Source organism: Oculina patagonica, chromosome 1 (genome assembly GCF_052425735.1).
Source record: "Oculina patagonica isolate OP01 chromosome 1, crgOcupat, whole genome shotgun sequence".
In the NCBI taxonomy this organism is placed as follows: Eukaryota; Metazoa; Cnidaria; class Anthozoa; order Scleractinia; family Oculinidae; genus Oculina; species Oculina patagonica.
In genome coordinates this window covers 1867517-1887333 of record NC_135758.1, presented here as the reverse complement: position 1 = coordinate 1887333, position 19817 = coordinate 1867517, and the positions used below count along the sequence as shown (strand labels likewise).

The window sequence follows — 19817 nt, the reverse complement described above, 5'->3', positions numbered from 1 at the left end:
GGAAAAACTGTGATGGTGTGAGACACTTGGCTCGACACAGATTGTGGCTACCAGGCGTGAGTATTAATAAATTCTAAATTGACAAGAGGTCAGGCTTCAGTGTACCACGTTTTATTGCGACAAAGCTGTTTCGTATGGCCTGACCTCTTGTCAAGTTAATATTATTTATGCTCCTCGATCAAATGAGTTGAGCGCTCTTCAAAATACATTCTTCCCAAGAAAGAAAGAATTAAATTCTAAATTGTGTATATTATGATTCTCTGTGTATAATAATGCAATGTAATCTTTTGTTACAAAATGTATTTTAATTACAATTTATAAGAGAGACGCATTCGCAATAAAAAAAAAATGCGTCCCATTTGAATAGCCACATGTATATTGTTTATGTTGTTCTCTCCTCGCATACATTTTTTAAAGTTGGTTTCGATACGACTGCGGACGATAATTTTGGTTCCCGAAGAGCTAACAATTGAAACGACGGCTTTGGAAATTCGCCAAGGCAGCATATCTTAATTTTATTTACATTGATAATCAAGCGTTCTCTTCCCTGTCAAGGTAGCACAACAGTTTGTTCAGAAACTAATGTCTTTCCTTGTTTCATGGAATTCTCTCCAGAACTACCGATCGTAAGTGATAACAAAGAAACCAACCTTAAAAATTGAAAACATGTAGCAACAAGATACAATTGCTTGCAAAAAGAGTTGAAACAATCCAAGGTTGAGATGTCATTTTAGTTTTTCACATTGATGTCTTGTGTCCCCTCACCCCTCCCCCACCCACCCCTCCCTCTCTCCTACTGATCAGTGTTAGTTATATTTTACAATTGCATTCGAACATTAGACAACAACTTTGAAAGGGTGTTCAATATAACGAGAACATGTTTTTAAAGAGCATTGCAGTTTTAGGAGTATATTTTAACTAATTTGAAAGTGGTTGTATTAGAAGCCTCAAACGTTGTTGGTGTTAGAAATTATGTTTTGTTATTTTTTCATCGGTTTAATCTTGCTCTGGTGCTTGGCACAGTTTTTTATTATGTGATGGATCAGGATGCACAGTAGTTCCAGGATTTCTGCGCATGTCAGGATAGACACACCAATAAACATGCCCACGTTGCCTCCGATGTCTGAGATGAAGCTTACTATCTGAAAAGAAATATGTTAGCGCATGTTAGAGTTGGCTCGTTGAGAAATGTGAATTACAAATGAATTTAGACGTCATGATATGCTACTGGGGCTATTTACAATCTCGTTCCCAAAGCCTGCGTTCCCCTTGACCAGCGGTTGGGAAACTCAAAGGCTCTGGACGAATCCAAACCCGGAACCAGAAAATCCTGGTTCCGGGTTTGATTTTGCTCGTGTGCTGGAGATTGTGGTTAAACGAACAAGTTTTCAACAGCCCATCAGATTCAGACGCCTTTGTGGCGGCTTTTCAGAATAGCTCAGAGGTCCCGATCCCTGGCGCAGACCAGAAGGATCGCGGCCTCTAGGGACGAGATTGTGCTATTTAATGAACTCCAAAGTTTGATGAGCATTTTCAATCACGTGACCAGCGGCCATATTGGTTTGCTTAAACAAAAGATTACTAAAATAGAGTATAATTCCCGAAGGAATGGCTTGGTACACAAACACGTTTCTTTGTTTTGGAACACCAATATGGTTGCCGTGACGTCATATGAAAACGCTCTATTTATCAATCAGACGTCAACGAGACAATGGAAAAAAGTAATCATAAGTGAGGAAAACAAATTCAAAGTTTTGCTCTGGTGATAATTCTTAACCCAGCAGAATATTAATATCATTTTCTTCAGATGTTACCAGTAATCATTTGCCTTAAAATATCAAGTTATAAATATCAGCTTTGCATTGGAATTTCTGTTTCCCACGGGATTTGTCTCCCAATTTAGCATTTTTGACGTTAGATAAATAAAATAACAACAAATTTCAATGCTATGAGTCTCGCAAAATCCACGAAATTTGCGTAACGTAAACCTTTCAAAGTGTTTTCCTGTGGTGGAGAACGGTGTGATTGTCAGTCAACCACTCTTTCTTTTCAAACAGTCAATTCAACCAATCGATTAAAAAACCAAAACAAACACTGTAATTTTTCGCACCATATGCATCGGTATATTTCTAAAGCCTGGTTTCCATATGATCGCAGACGATCGCAGTGGATCGCAGACGATCGCAAAATCGCAAACGATCGCAAAAGTGTGTTTCCATATGATCGCAGATCGCAGAACCTACAATTCTGCGATCGTCTGCGATCCATTGCGATCGTCTGCGATCATATGGAAACCAGGCTTAAATGTGAAGATGATTTACCACAAAAAGGATACTTTTGGTAAGTTACGGTTGTTATATAAAGTAAAAGAAAAACTTCTACTGCTCTCTTTTGTTGTAAGCTAGATTGGCTGCATTTACAGTGTAATTTGTATTTCTCAAACCTCCAAGGAAAACGAAAATAAGTTCGAGAAATTTAAGATAAAATGTAGTCTTCAACTGAGAAAAGGGAAACGTCTTTTGGTTCTAGTCATCGGAGAACTCGAGTCGAAATCGAGGGTTCCACTGTGTGATCAGGTCACTTCGCTTTCAAGTGTAAACTTTTGGCTACAGCACTTAAAATCGTTTATCATGAGAAATTTCGCTCACTTCAGGTTGCTTTAGCTCCATAAATCAAATTTACATGAAAAGATCTACGTTTTGAATTAAATTGACCTTTCCTCTTCGAAGTGTAGAGAACAGCATTTACCCCATATCCCATGTTTTCCTCAATCACTTCGTAATTCAGTTCTTCGAAGAAAACATTCAGTTGAAGCAGATAAGAGCTGAAATTACAAACACAGACAATTAAAAACTACAGACTCTCGATCAGCTATTCATTCGTGATTTTTTATCAAAACCCGTTGTGATGCCTTTAAGGCAAGAGAGGAATTTTTAAAATTATTATATGATTTTAATATGATTTGAAAGTTTATTGCAGTCCAAGAGTTTGTCCCGTAATCCCGAAAGTCACTATCTTTGACCAAATTTCGACGACAGCTAACCCAAACTCTTAGTAGGAGAAACGGTGTGCGTACGCGTAACAGATTAATCATAAGGGTTCGTATACGAACATAATGTGGATCTAGAATTCCCAGTAAAATAACAACAGATTTACTTACCTTGCTTGTGCTGTGTTTACCTGTGTCTAAGACCGGTTCAATCAGCGAGTTTCATTTTACTATAGCCTCCTCTATTTACTTTACGCAACACGGTTTCTTACACAAGGAGCTTGGGTTGCCTGTGATGGGTTCTGTTTAATTTCACCAATAAAAATCTACGGTATCTGGAAAGGCGGATTTACCATTGCAATATGCGTCGGCGAGAAACAAACGGGAACCCAGCAATGTGCGGAGCCCGAGCGGTGCGCATCAGTGTAAGGGTGGTTCGTATAGTGTGATCGTCCGGGTGAGAGTAGTTCTTAGACGAACTGTTGTTGGTGACTGACGTTTCGACAACCTGAGCGGAAGTCTTCTTCAGAGTCAAGTGAAAAGTTGTTGTCACTCGATGATGTTATAAGTCTGGTCCGTTGAAGTTGATTGGTCAGTTTAGCCGTGATGTTATTGGCTGTAAGACTCGTGTAAAGTTTGTCAGCAGTAATTGGTCAGTTTTGATCCGTCTAGGGTGATTAAGGGTGATTAAAAATTAACCTCACTCAGTTCAAAAAGCAACTGAGTCCGACAATCATATCCTCTCTTCGGTTATAAAACTCGATTAAACACCATAGCTTTTATCTTTTTTTTAATTTAAAGACAAAATATGCTTTGCGGAGAAGAGGTATCTCGCCATATATCTCTGCTGCTAAACACCACATACCTGATGTCGTTAGGTGGAATTTTGGCTTTGCGCAATGCCTTTGCATCTGCTTGAATGATTCTCTGTGTACCAGAAGAAGAGTTAATAAACACCTAATACGAAATAAATCAATTGGTGTAATTTAAAGGAATTTGGACTCATTACAAAGCACTGATTGAAAATTTTTCTCGTGGTGCTTGTTACTTCATTTCTTGGTCAGGTTCGCAATACAACATACGCAACATGTTTGCAATGTGCTTTGTTCTATTGTACGACGCTTCAAAGCTATTCTCGTGCTGAATGAGTCCCACAATGCTAATGAAAGAAGACATGCCTGGTTGACTTGAGTTGCTCCGGAGATCGAGCGCAAACCCATGCCAGAGACCAGCTTCCCAATCCAATTATTTATTTAACAAAAGAGTAAATATACTAGAGTGTCCCCCCAGTTACTGAGTAACGTTTACGTTTATGTTTTTGGGCAAACAGTCGCCATATCATTAAGGCAACTCTTGGATTCTTGGAAACACTAGAAGATTTCCTTGGCTATGACCGATTAAATATATACATGGTAAGTATTCGCTAGTGTTTCCTAAGTTTTCATGTTAATTGTTTTGCCTTAGAATGGAAACTTCGAGTTGAAAATTGTGTTCAGCACCTGAATTAAAATCAGGGCGATGCTTTGGTCTCTTAGATTGGGCTGCACATATCTATAATTTTAATCGATTCAGTGAAGTTATAGAATAGAAGATATGTTTTGGGACAAAAAAAAACACGAAAAGCTACGAGATTTCCAAACACTTCTGCCTCTTGGGGTGAGAACTGAACAAGTTAATAATACCCTCAACCTAAAAATAGAGAAATTGATTATGACGGACGAATAAGAGGAAAGGAAGTTGTGAATTGCCGCTTTCGTGTGGGAAGATAGCTCGGCTTATCTGTAAGGTACATTATGTATTTGAGCTTATTTGCAGACGGTTATTTTCACCGATCATTCTACGCAGTGATTGCAGCCTATTGTTTACCTCATATGCCAAAGAAGGGAACCTTGAAGTAGAGATCGTCAGTTTGAAAACATCTTCACTGCAAAGTAAAACAAACAAGGACAACTTATAATGAAACTCCCGCAAATTGGATAAATAACACGTCCTTTTGATACAGCATGCAGTCCCTTGCCTTCTCAAAATAATTTCTTTGCGAGAACATTTGTAGCTATCTCCGTACCTCGCAAGGAAACTGGAGCGTGTCCTACCCTGCGTCTCGCAACAAAAATTTGCAACCTTTGTAATACGGCTGCTCGTCCAATTTCGTGACAAAAACGGACTGAAAGCATCGACCTTATTGTTACTTATTTTCGCGGGAACTTAATTTCGCGAAAATGGAACGGGCATATTTCGTGGGACTAACATTTCGCCATTTGGCCAAAAACGTACGTTTAAAGGACCTAAATTTCGCGAAAATTGTCAAAATACTGGTTTGCACTAACAAACAGTTAGTCTCAAATTTGGCAAAAGTGATTTTAATTTTCCACATTAATAGTTTCCAATGACACTGAACAAAACCATATAACAAAACGAAACTTAAAACAGCTTGACATGTCCCTTTATAAAAATAGAGCAGGTTTGATGACTGTACCACCAAGAACATTATGTAGAAAACTAACCGTAACGTTGATTAATTATAACGAATTATATAGAAGGGTATTAAAGTTCGCGTCGTTATCTTTCGCGAGAACCTTTATTCGCGGGTCTTTAATTTCGCGATTTTTTTGAAAATTGCGAAAATCGCGAAAATTAAGTAACAATAAGGTAGTCTCCGTCGCAGCCGTTGAGAGGGAGCGTTGCGTGACGAGCCAAAACAACGGTTGCGAACTGAAGGAGACTAGGAAGCATGTGCGTATGCTTTGCTGCTTAACTGGTTTGACTATTACGCTAACAGAAGGTGTTTTCGGCAGCTTGTATTTCAAGAACAATCCATTCGTCAAAAGAATTTCTGTGAATCCCGAGCTCTGTCTGCGAATACCTTAAAACAAAGGCACATAAAACAGCCTTGCACATGACGATGTCTTAATCAAACGTTTGCTATAGGCAAGAATTGTAGCTTTCACTTGTAAATGAGAAGAGTGAAACTTGTTCAACTTACTTGCAAGGTGAAGGGCACCTTCTCGCACAACCCAAGTTAGACCTCCTGTACTTTTTCATTAAGCCAGCTAAACATTTTGCTGAAACCAATGAAATACATTTCTCACATACAAGTGGCAGTATATTTTACACCAACTTTCTTTCGAACAGTAGAAAATAAATAGCCTTTTTAGCAAGAATTCCAATAAAAAATTTGAAAGCTGTAAAGTTATGCATTCTACCTTGCATCCTAATCGTATTTTTTATTTTGCATTTTTGAGGGACAAAATGATTGATCAAATATACATACCAACTGTTGCGTTCAGCACATCACACACACTTTCGTTCTTGCTCTCATCCTTGGGAAATCGGTACTCGCGGCATCCACATAAATCCTTTTGTTTGTCAGAAAGACAACTTTCTTTACACGCCTAATTAGATGGCGGAACAAAACCGATCAATTCATATTTTCTCCTTGACCTTTTTATAACAAATTCTAATAGGTAGGCGAGGAGAATGTGACCCTCGTATCTCAACGGCAGGTCTCAGAAAAAATGATGTCTCGTTCTAAACCAAATACCTTTTTGAAGAATTTAAGGAAACGAATGAGAAATGTTAGAAGAGTTAAGTGTTGATCTTTGGTCTTAAAACTTATTTTCTTGATACTCGGAATGTCAGCTAGTCTATAAATGTTGTCATCAAGTTCTTGTTGTCATTCACGAATCAAGTTGGTGTGATCTGTCTTATAGCATTTCTTTTATTACTTGCTGTTGAGCAATGTTAATGGTTACTGTCATTTCAGCCTGGTTTCGGTTATTCAAAGAATGGTAAACGCTATCCTCTGGATCAATCACTATCCAGTGAATAGAGAAGTTTGTTTGTCAACACATTTTCTAGCTGGATAACGATTTATTCGGTCTTTGAACAACCGGGCCCTGAGGGGTAGTCATCTTTAGAGTCAAGCCAAGCAACAATAAGACCGATCGCTAATTCATTTCAGATCTATTTGTTACCACTCACAGTTGTGGAGTATGAAGCGTTGTACTTCATTCGATACAAATTGTCTTCTGCCAAACCCTCCTCTCCCATGCAACTCCCATTACTGAAGGGATCCACGCGCTTAATTTGAACCTATGGAAGAAATGTTGATTTGGTTTTAACGCCGAAATTTTAATTACAATAACCTTTAATGTCAACTGACTGGTGCGAATAACCCACATACTCTAGACATACTATCAATCGTCAGGAGCATTGTTTAGGACCTTTTTAAGGGATGTTTGTATTAACTAACACAGTTAAAACTTTTGAATTTTCTAGCTGCATTTTAAAGTAGCAGAAACTATTATGGAACAAAAACTCATCACCCGATTTTGCGAGCTGTTGTAACCTTTCCGAAAATAGTAGCTGGCGTTTTCCCGCGAAAACAACAAGAATTATAATTCCTATATTATATTACGAAGGCTCGAGCTGAAATTTTGCTTAAGAAAATCTTAGAGGATAACAGGCCTTCCGAACAGATATTCACCGAAATGATTCGTTGGGTGCCCCTGAATCGTGTCTTGTTACCGCTAAGAATGTTCCATTTAAGGTACAAATACACAGCAACTTCTTGTCAATAAATGAGACTCGCATCCAATAGTCTCTTTTCTTTCTGGCAAAGCCGAACCTCTAAAATCTCAAAAATAACAGGAGCAATAATTGTTAACATCTACAGTCCATCCAGCCTTCTGTGTAATTCTTCAGTTTCCAACAATTATTTCCGAAATTTATGCGATTCGACTGATCAGAGCATATAACACAGAATCCGGCTTCAAATAAAATTACAGTCTAACCCCTCCTTACGCATATCTCCATAATACGGACACCACTATATTACGAACAGTTCAATTGCTCCCAGAGAAACCAGAATCCATATACACCATAATACGGACGCTCATCTCTGCCGCTTTAGTGTCCGTATAATAGAGATTCGATTGTTAGTAGCAAATAGCTCAAATCCTTCACAGCTGTGAACTTGACAGAGTAAATGAATGGGAAAACGGGAACTGAGATAAGATATATGGCATTAGAGTCTCAAAATAGTTTCCAACCTTTTTCATTCCCACGGAGGTTGCAGACCCAGGTCCTACGCTGAATCCTTTTTCGTAAGGAAATGGAACTTTTCCAGGGCTTCCAATGTGAACCCGTATGCCAGCATCCTTTGTCAGACCTCCAAGGTATTCGTTCTGCTCCACGTTTATTTCCACTAGCAAACCTAAATAATACGTAAAACTAACATAACTAACAATCTGAATTGCTATACAGGCATCGTCTTTTTAACAGTCAGATTATAGACTCGAATTGTCCACCACTGGATAAGAAAGAGATTCTTGTGTCACAGAAGTTACAATCGGTATGTGGGTTTTTTTTCCTAATATTAATTAAGAAGGATACTTCTTTTCAAATCCTAAATATGAATATGATGTGGCAAGGCGTTAGCACTATTTCTTCATCATGGTCGGAGAATAGATAGAAACATTGAGCGATAGAGAACTTGATCTCGATAGCTAACAGGTGAATAGACGCATGTGAGTTATTGCTTAACAACAAATGAGCCTAAACGTCGCATGAGGTGCAGCTGACTCGAGATTGTATATTTAGTGCCAATTCAGATACTATGTTGTTGTATTTATTTGACTACTATGGCTTATTTTCTCGCCGTCCTTTCGACCCAACCCCCCAACGGAGAGGCGCGGGCGGTGAGGCCCGCGCTCTTCCGTTGGGTCGAGAGGACGGCTGAATTTCAGACTAAATGACAGCCAGGCCCACGATCGATATGTTTTAATTGACACCAAAATGATAGCAGCAAAATGGAAAACATACATCGATTCCTACATGCACCGCATGCACCACAGCGAGACAGTGTTCTCAGTGTAGAAAAAAAACTCGTGTGTTCGCAGCATAAAGCCTGGCAAACTCAACATCGCACAAGTTTTGTCCGGAAAACGAATCTTTTTTTCCCCAGAAGTCCAGTTATCAGTTGTTATCCATCTCGGGTCTGATTTTTTTTTTTGGCGACTTCTTGACAAACAGGAAACATTTCGATTCGTTTCCAACATGGAACGGTTTGGAGCTGTGTTCTATGCTGGTAGTTTTGACCTAGTTTTGCATAATGAGAAAGAAGTGCCAAGAAAATTTAGGTGTTTAATCAACAGTTTTTACCGGTATTTATGATCTATTGTTCAATTTTAGTCATGCTCGCTAGATCGATCCGTTTGAGGCTATACAGGCATCGTCTTTTTAACAGTCAGATTATAGACTCGAATTGTCCACCACTGGATAAGAAAGAGATTCTTGTGTCACAGAAGTTACAATCGGTATGTGGGTTTTTTTTCCTAATATTAATTAAGAAGGATACTTCTTTTCAAATCCTAAATATGAATATGATGTGGCAAGGCGTTAGCACTATTTCTTCATCATGGTCGGAGAATAGATAGAAACATTGAGCGATAGAGAACTTGATCTCGATAGCTAACAGGTGAATAGACGCATGTGAGTTATTGCTTAACAACAAATGAGCCTAAACGTCGCATGAGGTGCAGCTGACTCGAGATTGTATATTTAGTGCCAATTCCGAGATACTATGTTGTTGTATTTATTTGACTACTATGGCTTATTTTCTCGCCGTCCTTTCGACCCAACCCCCCAACGGAGAGGCGCGGGCGGTGAGGCCCGCGCTCTTCCGTTGGGTCGAGAGGACGGCTGAATTTCAGACTAAATGACAGCCAGGCCCACGATCGATATGTTTTAATTGACACCAAAATGATAGCAGCAAAATGGAAAACATACATCGATTCCTACATGCACCGCATGCACCACAGCGAGACAGTGTTCTCAGTGTAGAAAAAAAACTCGTGTGTTCGCAGCATAAAGCCTGGCAAACTCAACATCGCACAAGTTTTGTCCGGAAAACGAATCTTTTTTTCCCCAGAAGTCCAGTTATCAGTTGTTATCCATCTCGGGTCTGATTTTTTTTTTTGGCGACTTCTTGACAAACAGGAAACATTTCGATTCGTTTCCAACATGGAACGGTTTGGAGCTGTGTTCTATGCTGGTAGTTTTGACCTAGTTTTGCATAATGAGAAAGAAGTGCCAAGAAAATTTAGGTGTTTAATCAACAGTTTTTACCGGTATTTATGATCTATTGTTCAATTTTAGTCATGCTCGCTAGATCGATCCGTTTGAGGCTATACAGGCATCGTCTTTTTAACAGTCAGATTATAGACTCGAATTGTCCACCACTGGATAAGAAAGAGATTCTTGTGTCACAGAAGTTACAATCGGTATGTGGGTTTTTTTTCCTAATATTAATTAAGAAGGATACTTCTTTTCAAATCCTAAATATGAATATGATGTGGCAAGGCGTTAGCACTATTTCTTCATCATGGTCGGAGGATAGATAAAAACATTGCGCGATAGAGAACTTGAGCTCGATAGCTAACAGTTGAATAGACGCATGTGGGTTATTGCTTAACAACAAATGAGCCTAAACGTCGCATGAGGTGCAGCTGACTCGAGATTGTATATTTAGTGCCAATTCCGATATACTATGTTGTTGTATTTATTTGACTACTATGGCTTATTTTCTCGTTTTCAACAGAGAATAATGACAGCTAGTCTGAAATTCAGCCGTCCTCTTGACCCAACCCCCCAACGGAGGGGCGCGGGCGGTGAGGCCCGCGCCCCTCCGTTTGGTCGAGACTCGAGAGGACGGCTGAATTTCAGACTAAATGACAGCCAGTAGCTCACCATTCCCAGGTCCCGCTCCTCCAGCCCTCAGGCCTAGCTCTTTGTTGAATGAAAAACAGTTTCCATACATGTAATGCCAAAAGCGAGTCCAATACCTATTCTTACTATAGAGAGAAACATGTTCATAGTCACTAAAAGATGTATAATCAGTAGGCACAAGAGTCATAAAGTGTCAGGATCATCTGTTTGTGTACTACTCACTTGCATGTTCGCCCTCGAAAAGTACATTCTCGAAATATGTCCTTCCTTATATGGCCCAGCTTCGACAGCTGCTCTTCGGGCCACGTAGCCAAGGCAACATGAAGGCGCTCTTGTCTGGCAACAAAGTCAGCCAGTGCTGTGAGGCAAAATGTTTAATAATGTCGGTGTGTCATAACTACTTACAAAATTCTCAGAATCAATGGCCGTATTAACCTTGAAAGAGCAATCAGATGTGCACGAGCGATCAGTTCCATTTGAGACAAGAAGTGATGTCTGGTTGTCGTGTCTAGTTGGCGGAGAACAGTAGGACTATATTCGGCGTAACAGATTGCTATATAAAGGTAACTCTCTAAAGAGAGGTCCTCTTTTGCATTTAGCCGTCTTATTTAATCTCTAACAAGGTTGTTGTCTTCATTCATCAACCGAGCTCGACGCCATCACGCAAAGAAAGGTTAAAACTTGTGACTGCAATAATACTTTTCTTCCTTCGAGCCGTAATATAAATACTAGTTATGCAACACTTTCTCGTGGTATACTATGGAATATCCCACGAGTCACTTGTATTTTCTCGGTATACACACGAGCCTTTAGGCGAGTGTGTATACCAAGAAAATACAAGTGACAAGTGGGATATTCCATAGTATACCACGAGAAAGTGTTGTGTAACTATTTTATACCATACCATAGAAAATACGCCTTCTAAATTTCGTCCAGAATACAATCGCAGCGCACGATGGGAAGGTTGGGTTGAATACCGTCGAATATACAACGGCTTTCCTGTATTCTGATTGGCTGTATTTTCTATGGTATGGTATAAACCTTTTTATAAGTCTCAGACATGGTATTTTCCTTCTACTATTAAAGGGGCTATGTCACCATGAATAGCCTTTGTGCATGTTTACGTCAGTCTGGCTAGTTTCACCACCAAGCCTCGGTTTTGAAGTGCAAACTTGTAAATTTTATCATGAACGAATGCCGAAAACAAAAAAGATGAAAAGAATACTCACGTGAAAACTGCATGAAGGTGGAAGAGGTTAGAGATTAATTCGCGTAAATGGGGTTTGGTGGTGAAATCTGAGCATGATAACGTCATCAATTAAGAATAAAAGTCAGCGATAATAATTTCGAATGACGTTTCGATGAATCGTTTATCATTTTCAATTTTCAAATTGTAAATATGCTCGTTTTTCACTTACGAGATTCTTCTTCCTCTTTTGCCGCCTTGTTTCTCTCTGTTTCCTGGGTCGTTGGTATTTCTGCTTTCTTTTGTTTTTCCTTGGTTTTCTTTCTTGACCTTGTTGATGATGACGTAGGCATTGCCGTGACGGATATTGACGCTGATGGCTGCACATGAGCAGTGGATGCGCTTGTAATACTTGCAACTTGTATGCTTTTGTTTAATTGGCTGTCGTCAGGCCGTTGTGGGAAAATATTTCGCTTTACCCTATCTTTCACTATAAAAGAAGACGAATCATAAGTGTTAGATCCTGGAGGATGATGCTGTTACACGAGGGGACTCTTGGTGGGACATGTCGTAGCGAGATGTAGCAGGGACGAAAAAAACACGAAAAATTTATTTAACCTTCGTAGTTCACGGTCACCAAAACACGCAGAATTTAGTTGTTTCACTTTATTTGTTTGCAGAGGACAGCTAAGAAATATACCGAGACGCACGTGCAGGCCCAGTGAGTGCACGGGCAAAAGGTACAGTAGGAGGGACTTCAAAAATGGAATAATAATAATACTTTATTCAAAAACACACAAATGGTCTTTATTCAAAAACACACAAATGGACTTTAGACCCCCTTGTCCCCTACAAGAAAAAAAAACTTCTTTAAAGTAGAACTAACCTTGGCTCGTTGTAGTTTTCAAATCGTTTAAAAAGTCTTTAAGAAACTGCTGAAGGAGATCTGAGTCGTTGGAAATGATTTTGCTCCGACGGATAATGTTGTGGTTGCAAATTGTAACAACAGGAAAGTCCATATCCTGGCAAGAAAAACAGAAGATTTGATCAATAAATTATTTGCAAAGTATCTGAGAAAGATTTTAATCAGTCAACAGTAACACAAAGTAGTACACTTGGGAAAAATCGCCATTGAGTACTCTCGACACGAATCGAAACTGCAATCATTAGAACTTGAGATAGACTAAACTAACCCGCATCCTCGGAGACCTAGGGGCAGTTAGTGGGGGCGACGGGCAGCTTATCGGGACAACGGGATTTTCGGGCGAAAGTTTGCAACATAGAGCGTAACAGCCCCTGGGCACTTTGTCTTACCGAACCAGTTCCAGAAGCGTTTGAACTCCTGCCCCTTGATTGGCCACAAAAATATTTTTGTGGCCAATCAGCGAGATTGACCAGAAGAGCGACTCTGACGTCTTCTTACACGAAGTTGTTTTCCTCATAGACTCGTCGTTGTTGTTAAGCCCGTCCATCGGATGATACTACGTGGGTCTCAGATAAAAAAGCAAAACAAAAACAAAACAACGAGGCCTGGGAATATGTTAAATGTAGCATAGCGCAAGGAAACCAAAAGTTTTTAAAGCTATACGCGAGCACCTCTTGTTTATAAGTTTTGTTTTTGTTATTTAAATATCCAACAAATTAAACAAAAACCCTTTGTTTTAACTGTCAAGCTGGCAACAAAATAACAATAGGTGACGACAGCGATATCTTCGCTAACGCGTGGCCCGTGCAGTGAAGTACCCAGACCGTGGCAAGTTCCAGAAGTCGGGCAACGACCGAGAAAAATAATAAGAATCGTTGTTTACTTGAATAAAGCCCCGATCAAACGGTTATGATAGTTGATGAGAGTTCCAACTATCACGCGCGTTTGAACACGAACTATCATGCACTATCATCAACTATCACCAACTATCACGCAGTTTGGACGTGCTCAAATTCGACATGATAGTTGATGATAGTTTTTACCGTTTGATCGCGGGGATGATAGCACATATAGAGATTACTCCATGGAAAATGCGCGCGTACGATTTTTATTCACGAGTTGAGTAGTATCAGAAAACGAACGAGTGAGCGTAGCGAACGAGTGAGTTTTCTGATACAACTTTACGAGTGAATAAAAATCGTACGAAGCATTTTCCATGGTGTAATTTGTTTATTTTATAGATACTGAGGTTTTTGAAAAGCAAATTATATCGCTCGACTTTTTATCAGTTACGCGCGTGTTTGGGAAACCCATTCATCTGCCATAAACTAAAATAACTAAAACATGTTTGTCTTTCAAAATCACATCTTTAATGAAGTAGCACAAGAAATGAGACGTCAGTTTATACTCTCACAACTTTTACAGAAACAACTTTTGATAGAAAACCTGACTGATTGAGACTTGTACAAAACTTGCAAGTTCCAGTTTAATGTTTTAACACAACAAAACAGCGCTAAACGCTGAATAACTCAACGCGAACTCGAGCGAACTTTTACCAAATTAAATCAAGAAAACGGTCTGCCAAAACCAAGGACAAACCTGCAGTGTCTTAGTCATCATCTGAATCAAAACTCGCTACAATCCCTCGGAGTGAAGACGGCCCGTATTCTTGTCCTTCCTTTGTGCGAATTTACTCAAAGGTTTATTCAACTCGGCAGGAGGAATTTCGGTTATCTCGCTTCGTGTTTCTCTTTTGTTTGAAGAGACGTTGTGACAACAAGGCCGTCTTGTTTCGTTTTCTTTATAGTATTTTGGTTTTCCTGTTCTGCAATATAAACGACTCAGTGGAGCCGTTAAAAACACAAACAAACCTTGAACGTGTCTCCGCCATGTCGCCGGTGTTTACGACGAGAATAAAAATGGCGATACGTGTTGTTCACAAGTGAGTTTTCGTCGTTCGCGCTTGTGATTGGACGAACGACGTTTTTTCACTAGTGAGTTTTCATCGTTCGCCTTTCCTATTGGCTAATGCATTTTACGTATCATTTGTACGCAATCGTTTTTTCGTGAGAAAATCTCAGTATCTATGATATAAGATAGTTTATCAGTCAGTGGTTAAGTCAAAGACGGGCTCAATCCAAGATTCATGGCTGCCGCAAAGGAGATTCTATCGTTCGGTGAAGAAGAAAACCGAAATTTGGACTATAGTGAAGCTGAAAACGAGAAAGTGAGTGGGAAGAAGAAGAGTAAAAACAACGTCGAGAAAGCACTGAAAATATCACTGCCAGAAGCAAGAGATGACGTGAAGTATCGGAAATAAGGAAAAAACATGAAAACATTTCTGCACCGAGTGATGGTGGAGTTGAGAACGAGAAACGCAAAAAATGAAACGAGCGAGCACATTGTGTGATTTCGACAAACTATCGTCAACTATCATGGAGCGTTTGATCGCAAACATGATAGTCAATATGATAGTGAATGATAGTTGGAAGCAGCGAACTATCATCAACTATCATGACCGTTTGATCGAGGCTTAACTATTAAAAAGCGCGCAACTAACAGTGTAGAACTGGCAGTCGTCTAAGGCTTATTTTTTTCTGAGACTCTCCATGTAATAGCATCCGATTGATGGGCAGAGCATCCACGACGAGTCTATGAGGAAAACAACTTCGTGTAAGAAGACATCAGAGTCTCCTGGCCGGTCCTCGTCGCTGATTGGCCACAAAAATATTTTTGTGGCCAATCAGGAGGAAGGAGTTCAAACGCTTCTGGAACTGGTTCGGTAAGACAAAGTGCCCAGGGGCTGTTACGCTCTATGTTGTAAACTTTCGCCCGAAAATCCCGTTGTCCGGATAAGCTGCACGTCGCCCCCACTAACTGCCCCTGGGTATCCGAGGATGACTAACCCGCTGCAAAGATAAAATTATACCTATGTCACGTTTTTAGCGTCCAGAACCTACAGTTTAATTCCTATTGGAAAAGCTTTGTTTTATAAGTAACTTTAGGCAGTTACAACTAATTTTGCTACTTTAAAGATTGAGAGTTTAAAATTTAACTGATTGGCTTTGTTTCACAAACAAATTTTGGATGGTTCAAACAAACTTTACACCTCCAAAGATTAAGGCTTTCAAAATAGTAAACCCATTGAAGAATTGTTCGCTTACTGGAAAACTGAATTACCCCATAGAAAATTTCCCCATTGAAACTTACCCTAACGTGTTTCATAGCAATGTAAGTTTCAACTGGTCTGCGTAAGTAATCCTGAGCCAGCCAAATGACTTGACAGGAAAACATAGTGAAGGCACCGAGGCAGGCCATTACCCAGAACAACTTGCGGACATAGCTCTTACTGTCAACCAGTCGAGCAAACCCATGAGCTGATGTATATCCACAGAAATCTCTCAGCTTTTCGATCACAGTTGATTCACCGTCCTTTTGATCAGCGCTACACAGGTTATTTTGTTTGATGGTTGGCGCGACTTGAAATTGATGAGTTTCTTTGCTGAAAATGCAATCAAAATGAAGGACCCATGTAAAAAGCCATGGAAACCATGGCAAAAGCTAGTGTAAGATTTTTAATTCTTGAATCAAATATTGTACGTGTGTAATCTCCATAATTATTTTATGCCATGGATTTACTGCTAATAAAAAGTAACATAGAGTTAGCTTACGTTTTTGTTTTTTTAATTAAAGTACCGATAACAACATTTTTGATTCTGATTGGTTCCCCCCGCGTGCTTATTTAGTAGTTATCCAATTTGAACAACTTCAAATTAATACCTGTAATTGGACACCTTCCTCGTTTACCCGTTAATTACGTGCATTTAAATGGGTTCTATCTCGATCGTTCTGTACTGTTTTGTAAAACTGCTTGAATAAACTGCTTACATTTTCACTAAGAATTTCCCGGCTCAGACTCAATTTAAATCTCGACTTTTGTTATTGATATATCATAAATTTGTAAATCGTCCTCCTGTCGTACAATTCAGAGAGTAATCGTGCTCGTAATTCCGAAATTACTCGCCTGTTTTAATCTTGTATTGGACTGCACTCGGTATCCCGGGCTCGCTACAAATTACCATTACTAATTCTTGTTACTGGTGAAACCCTACGCAAACTAAATTATTAATAAAGCATTCGTGAGGAAGTGATAAATATTAACCGTTACATGCAAAATATCCATGTGTGTTTAAAAGTTACTTAAACGCTCTGGCTAAAACTAGTTGCTATATGAATTGTATGAAGGCTGGGTCACTTATTTGGAGGTTGGCTTTCTCGATATTTTATTCACAATTGTATTTAATCAAAGTTCGATTTCACAAATAATCGTTATTAAAATTTTGCACGTTTAAAGAATAAAATGGAATGATTTGACAGCATGTGTTTTTCATTCAAAATTAACAAGTAGGTTATCACAGATTTACTTGTAATCGCTCGACCAAAGTGTTGATTGTAAAAAAAAATGAAAGCTTTCCACTTATGAACAGTCCAAAGCGAGGGCTTCTTATATTAAAAATGCCTGCCAAAATTAAACGATTTATTAAAGAAAGGCAAACAAAGTGTTTTATTCGCATCATATAAATAGATGTGGAACGCATGCAGTTTAAGCCGACCGCCGGGTCACCGTGGATACATTTGTGTCAAATTTCAAACCACCAAAACATCATTACAGAAGATTTTGATTAAATTTCCCAAACCCTTCTTTCAGTTTTAATAAAAAAAGGTAGAAGTTATCATGAATTCATAAAATAAAGTTTCCTATTCAAGTATGGAAGCCCATGAAAATCTTTCGTTAGTTCAAAAGACGAGTATTTCGCAAAAGCAAACCTAAATTTTCAGGGCCGTAGCCAGCAAGAATTGTGACTAGGTCCAAGATATTTACTTTTCCGCTTCAAAAAAACAAAACAACAAAAACAAAAACAATGACTGAGGCAAACGCCGTTTCCTAAAAGCGGCTACAGCCCTAAAGATATATTGGGGAAGTCTTTATTTATAACTTAGACTATATATATACGTTATCAAGAAAGACTTCCCCAATAATTCTGACACTATGTATATATCTTTAGGGCTATATGGGTTATCTATCTATCAATGCTACGAAGCTTGTTGCTTTTCAGTCCTCTCAGGCAATCCCTTTGCGTTGAAATCAGTCGTTTTTATATCTTATTATTTTCTAAATTTTAGCTACTTGGTTTCACTTCGTTACATTTTGGCCGAGGAACAAACTGTTATTATCAGACGGCGTACGATTAACAGTTGGTTAGTGAGAGCCACATCTTGCAAACACAAAACATAGCTCCGGCGAAAAATTCAAGGATGTTATCTGTTAGCTATAATGGATACTTACCGGTTATTCATTTTGGAGATGAACTTGGCAGATATTACATAAGTATAAAACCACCTCTTCAGATATTATTACATGTTAAATACTAAACAGCATTTTGAGATATTACTAGTATATTTCCAAGAATTGCAGCTGCTCTCTGTTAAACAAAAACAAAAGCATCATTTGATGAAGTTTCTTTTTATCCAAAATTTACATGTTATAATCAATTAAAAGATTTGCGTTGTCATTGGTAAGAATGGTTGCAAACAATTTTGGATAATTGCGCGCTTTAGGAGATTGCAGGTTGCTGGTTTAAAAATCGCCATGTACTGATTGTTGATTAGCATTTTAGAGAAGTAGAGGTATAAATCAATGCAAGGGCGTCTGTTGGTACTAACACACAAAAAGGCCGTGAGGAATGAGCGCGTTGGTCAGCCAGGCCCACGATCGATACGTTTTCATTGTCACCAATACGATAACAACAAATGGAAAAAATACATCGATATCCTACATGCACCGCATGCACCACAGCCGGACAGTGTTCTCACACATCTCTGAAATTCATTGGGCTATATATTACCAAAATATCGGCTGTATATACTTGGTAACCACCGGATACCTTATTGTTACTTATTTTCGCGGGACTTAATTTTCGCGATTTTCGCGATTTTCAAAAAATCGCGAAATTAAACACCCGCGAAAATTTATTTCAAACGTTTTCTATTGTATTTTTATGTGTTAATTACGTATTTTTGGTCAAATCGCGAAAATTAAGTCCCGCGAAATATTCCCGTTCCATTTTCGCGAAATTAAGTTCCCGCGAAAATAAGTAACAACAAGAACATTGAGAAGCTTGAGAAGCTTAAAATCGGGCGCTTTGCCTTGAAAGGCAGGGTTCAGTACAGCAGAAACCACGAAGCAGTTACTTAAGTAGCACTCAGTCCGACTGTGTTTGTGTAAGTCACAGGGCTTGCATGAGCTGTATTAGTGTGCATAATATAATATCTAGAACGTTGTCGAGATTGCATTATTACTTAATGACATGATGGTTTCAATTTATAAATGTATCTCACACAATACAAATAAACGATTGAAGTAGACGACTAGACAATGTAAAGTTTTAAGACTTAGCAAAGTGCAGTGTATTGGTAATACTGTAAGGTGCGGTTTCACCTGAAGGTCGTGTGCTTTTTGGTATTTTCCAGGCATTGCACTTTGATGGGACAGTACTACAACTGTTTACCGGGGAACTACTATTGTCAAGAAAATGATCACAACTTGTTGATGAATGATTGAACATTTGTTTCATACCATTACTGTAATAGCAATTGATGAAGGCTTTTAGTCCTGAACCAAAGTATAAGGACTGGGAAATACTGAAACCCATTATCAGCCACCTTAAACGGAAATATCTTGTTGGTGTTTTAAGGAATCCAAGGAAACTTCACTCATCCCATGTATCTATGTATTGCGGTATTTTGTAATTTTTTGAGTGATTTTTGGGGATGTTTGGCAGGTGATAGTTTTTTTAAAAGAATTAGTAAAATTTAGACAACTAAGAAATATTGAAAATTTAATGTGAATTTAACATTGGAATTTGAAGTTAGAAATTGGCAGACGGACACCAAACAGTCCCGTGACATCCTGGAGTGTTTTTGCATGG

The 19817-nt window shown here is 38.9% G+C and overlaps 1 protein-coding gene and 1 long non-coding RNA gene across 3 annotated transcripts; one reads left to right on the top strand and one right to left on the bottom strand.

Annotated features, from left to right (window-relative positions):
* Positions 1 to 804: 804 nt before the first annotated feature.
* LOC144655046 (degenerin-like protein asic-1) lies at positions 805 to 18261 on the bottom strand. 2 transcript variants are annotated; one of them, XM_078515295.1, is made up of 14 exons: positions 18176 to 18261; positions 16039 to 16330; positions 12790 to 12925; positions 12136 to 12393; positions 10940 to 11075; positions 10739 to 10842; positions 8041 to 8204; positions 6971 to 7081; positions 6261 to 6381; positions 5973 to 6051; positions 4856 to 4913; positions 3855 to 3916; positions 2749 to 2824; positions 805 to 1142 (listed from the first exon to the last, which is right to left on the bottom strand). In XM_078515295.1, the coding sequence occupies exons 1-14, from the start codon at positions 18184 to 18186 to the stop codon at positions 981 to 983; spliced, it is 1770 nt and encodes a 589-aa protein (XP_078371421.1). In that variant the 5' UTR covers positions 18187 to 18261; the 3' UTR covers positions 805 to 980. The 2 variants fall into 2 exon arrangements, with proteins under 2 accessions (XP_078371421.1, XP_078371480.1); XM_078515354.1 differs by lacking the exon at positions 2749 to 2824 and having other exon boundaries at positions 1056 to 1142.
* LOC144632595 (uncharacterized) lies at positions 10955 to 16251 on the top strand. Its single transcript, XR_013566923.1, has 3 exons — positions 10955 to 11280; positions 12584 to 12643; positions 16115 to 16251. It is a non-coding gene; the product is annotated as an uncharacterized LOC144632595 (long non-coding RNA).
* Positions 18262 to 19817: the final 1556 nt, after the last annotated feature.

Excerpts from the sequence above, each read along its gene's own strand:
- LOC144655046 (XM_078515295.1), bottom strand. Across the intron at positions 4,914-5,972 it reads AGGTGCCCTTCACCTTGCAA|TGAAGATGTTTTCAAACTGA; the intron begins GTAAGTTGAACA and ends TTTACTTTGCAG. Across the intron at positions 3,917-4,855 it reads TCCCTTCTTTGGCATATGAG|AGAATCATTCAAGCAGATGC; the intron begins GTAAACAATAGG and ends TCTGGTACACAG.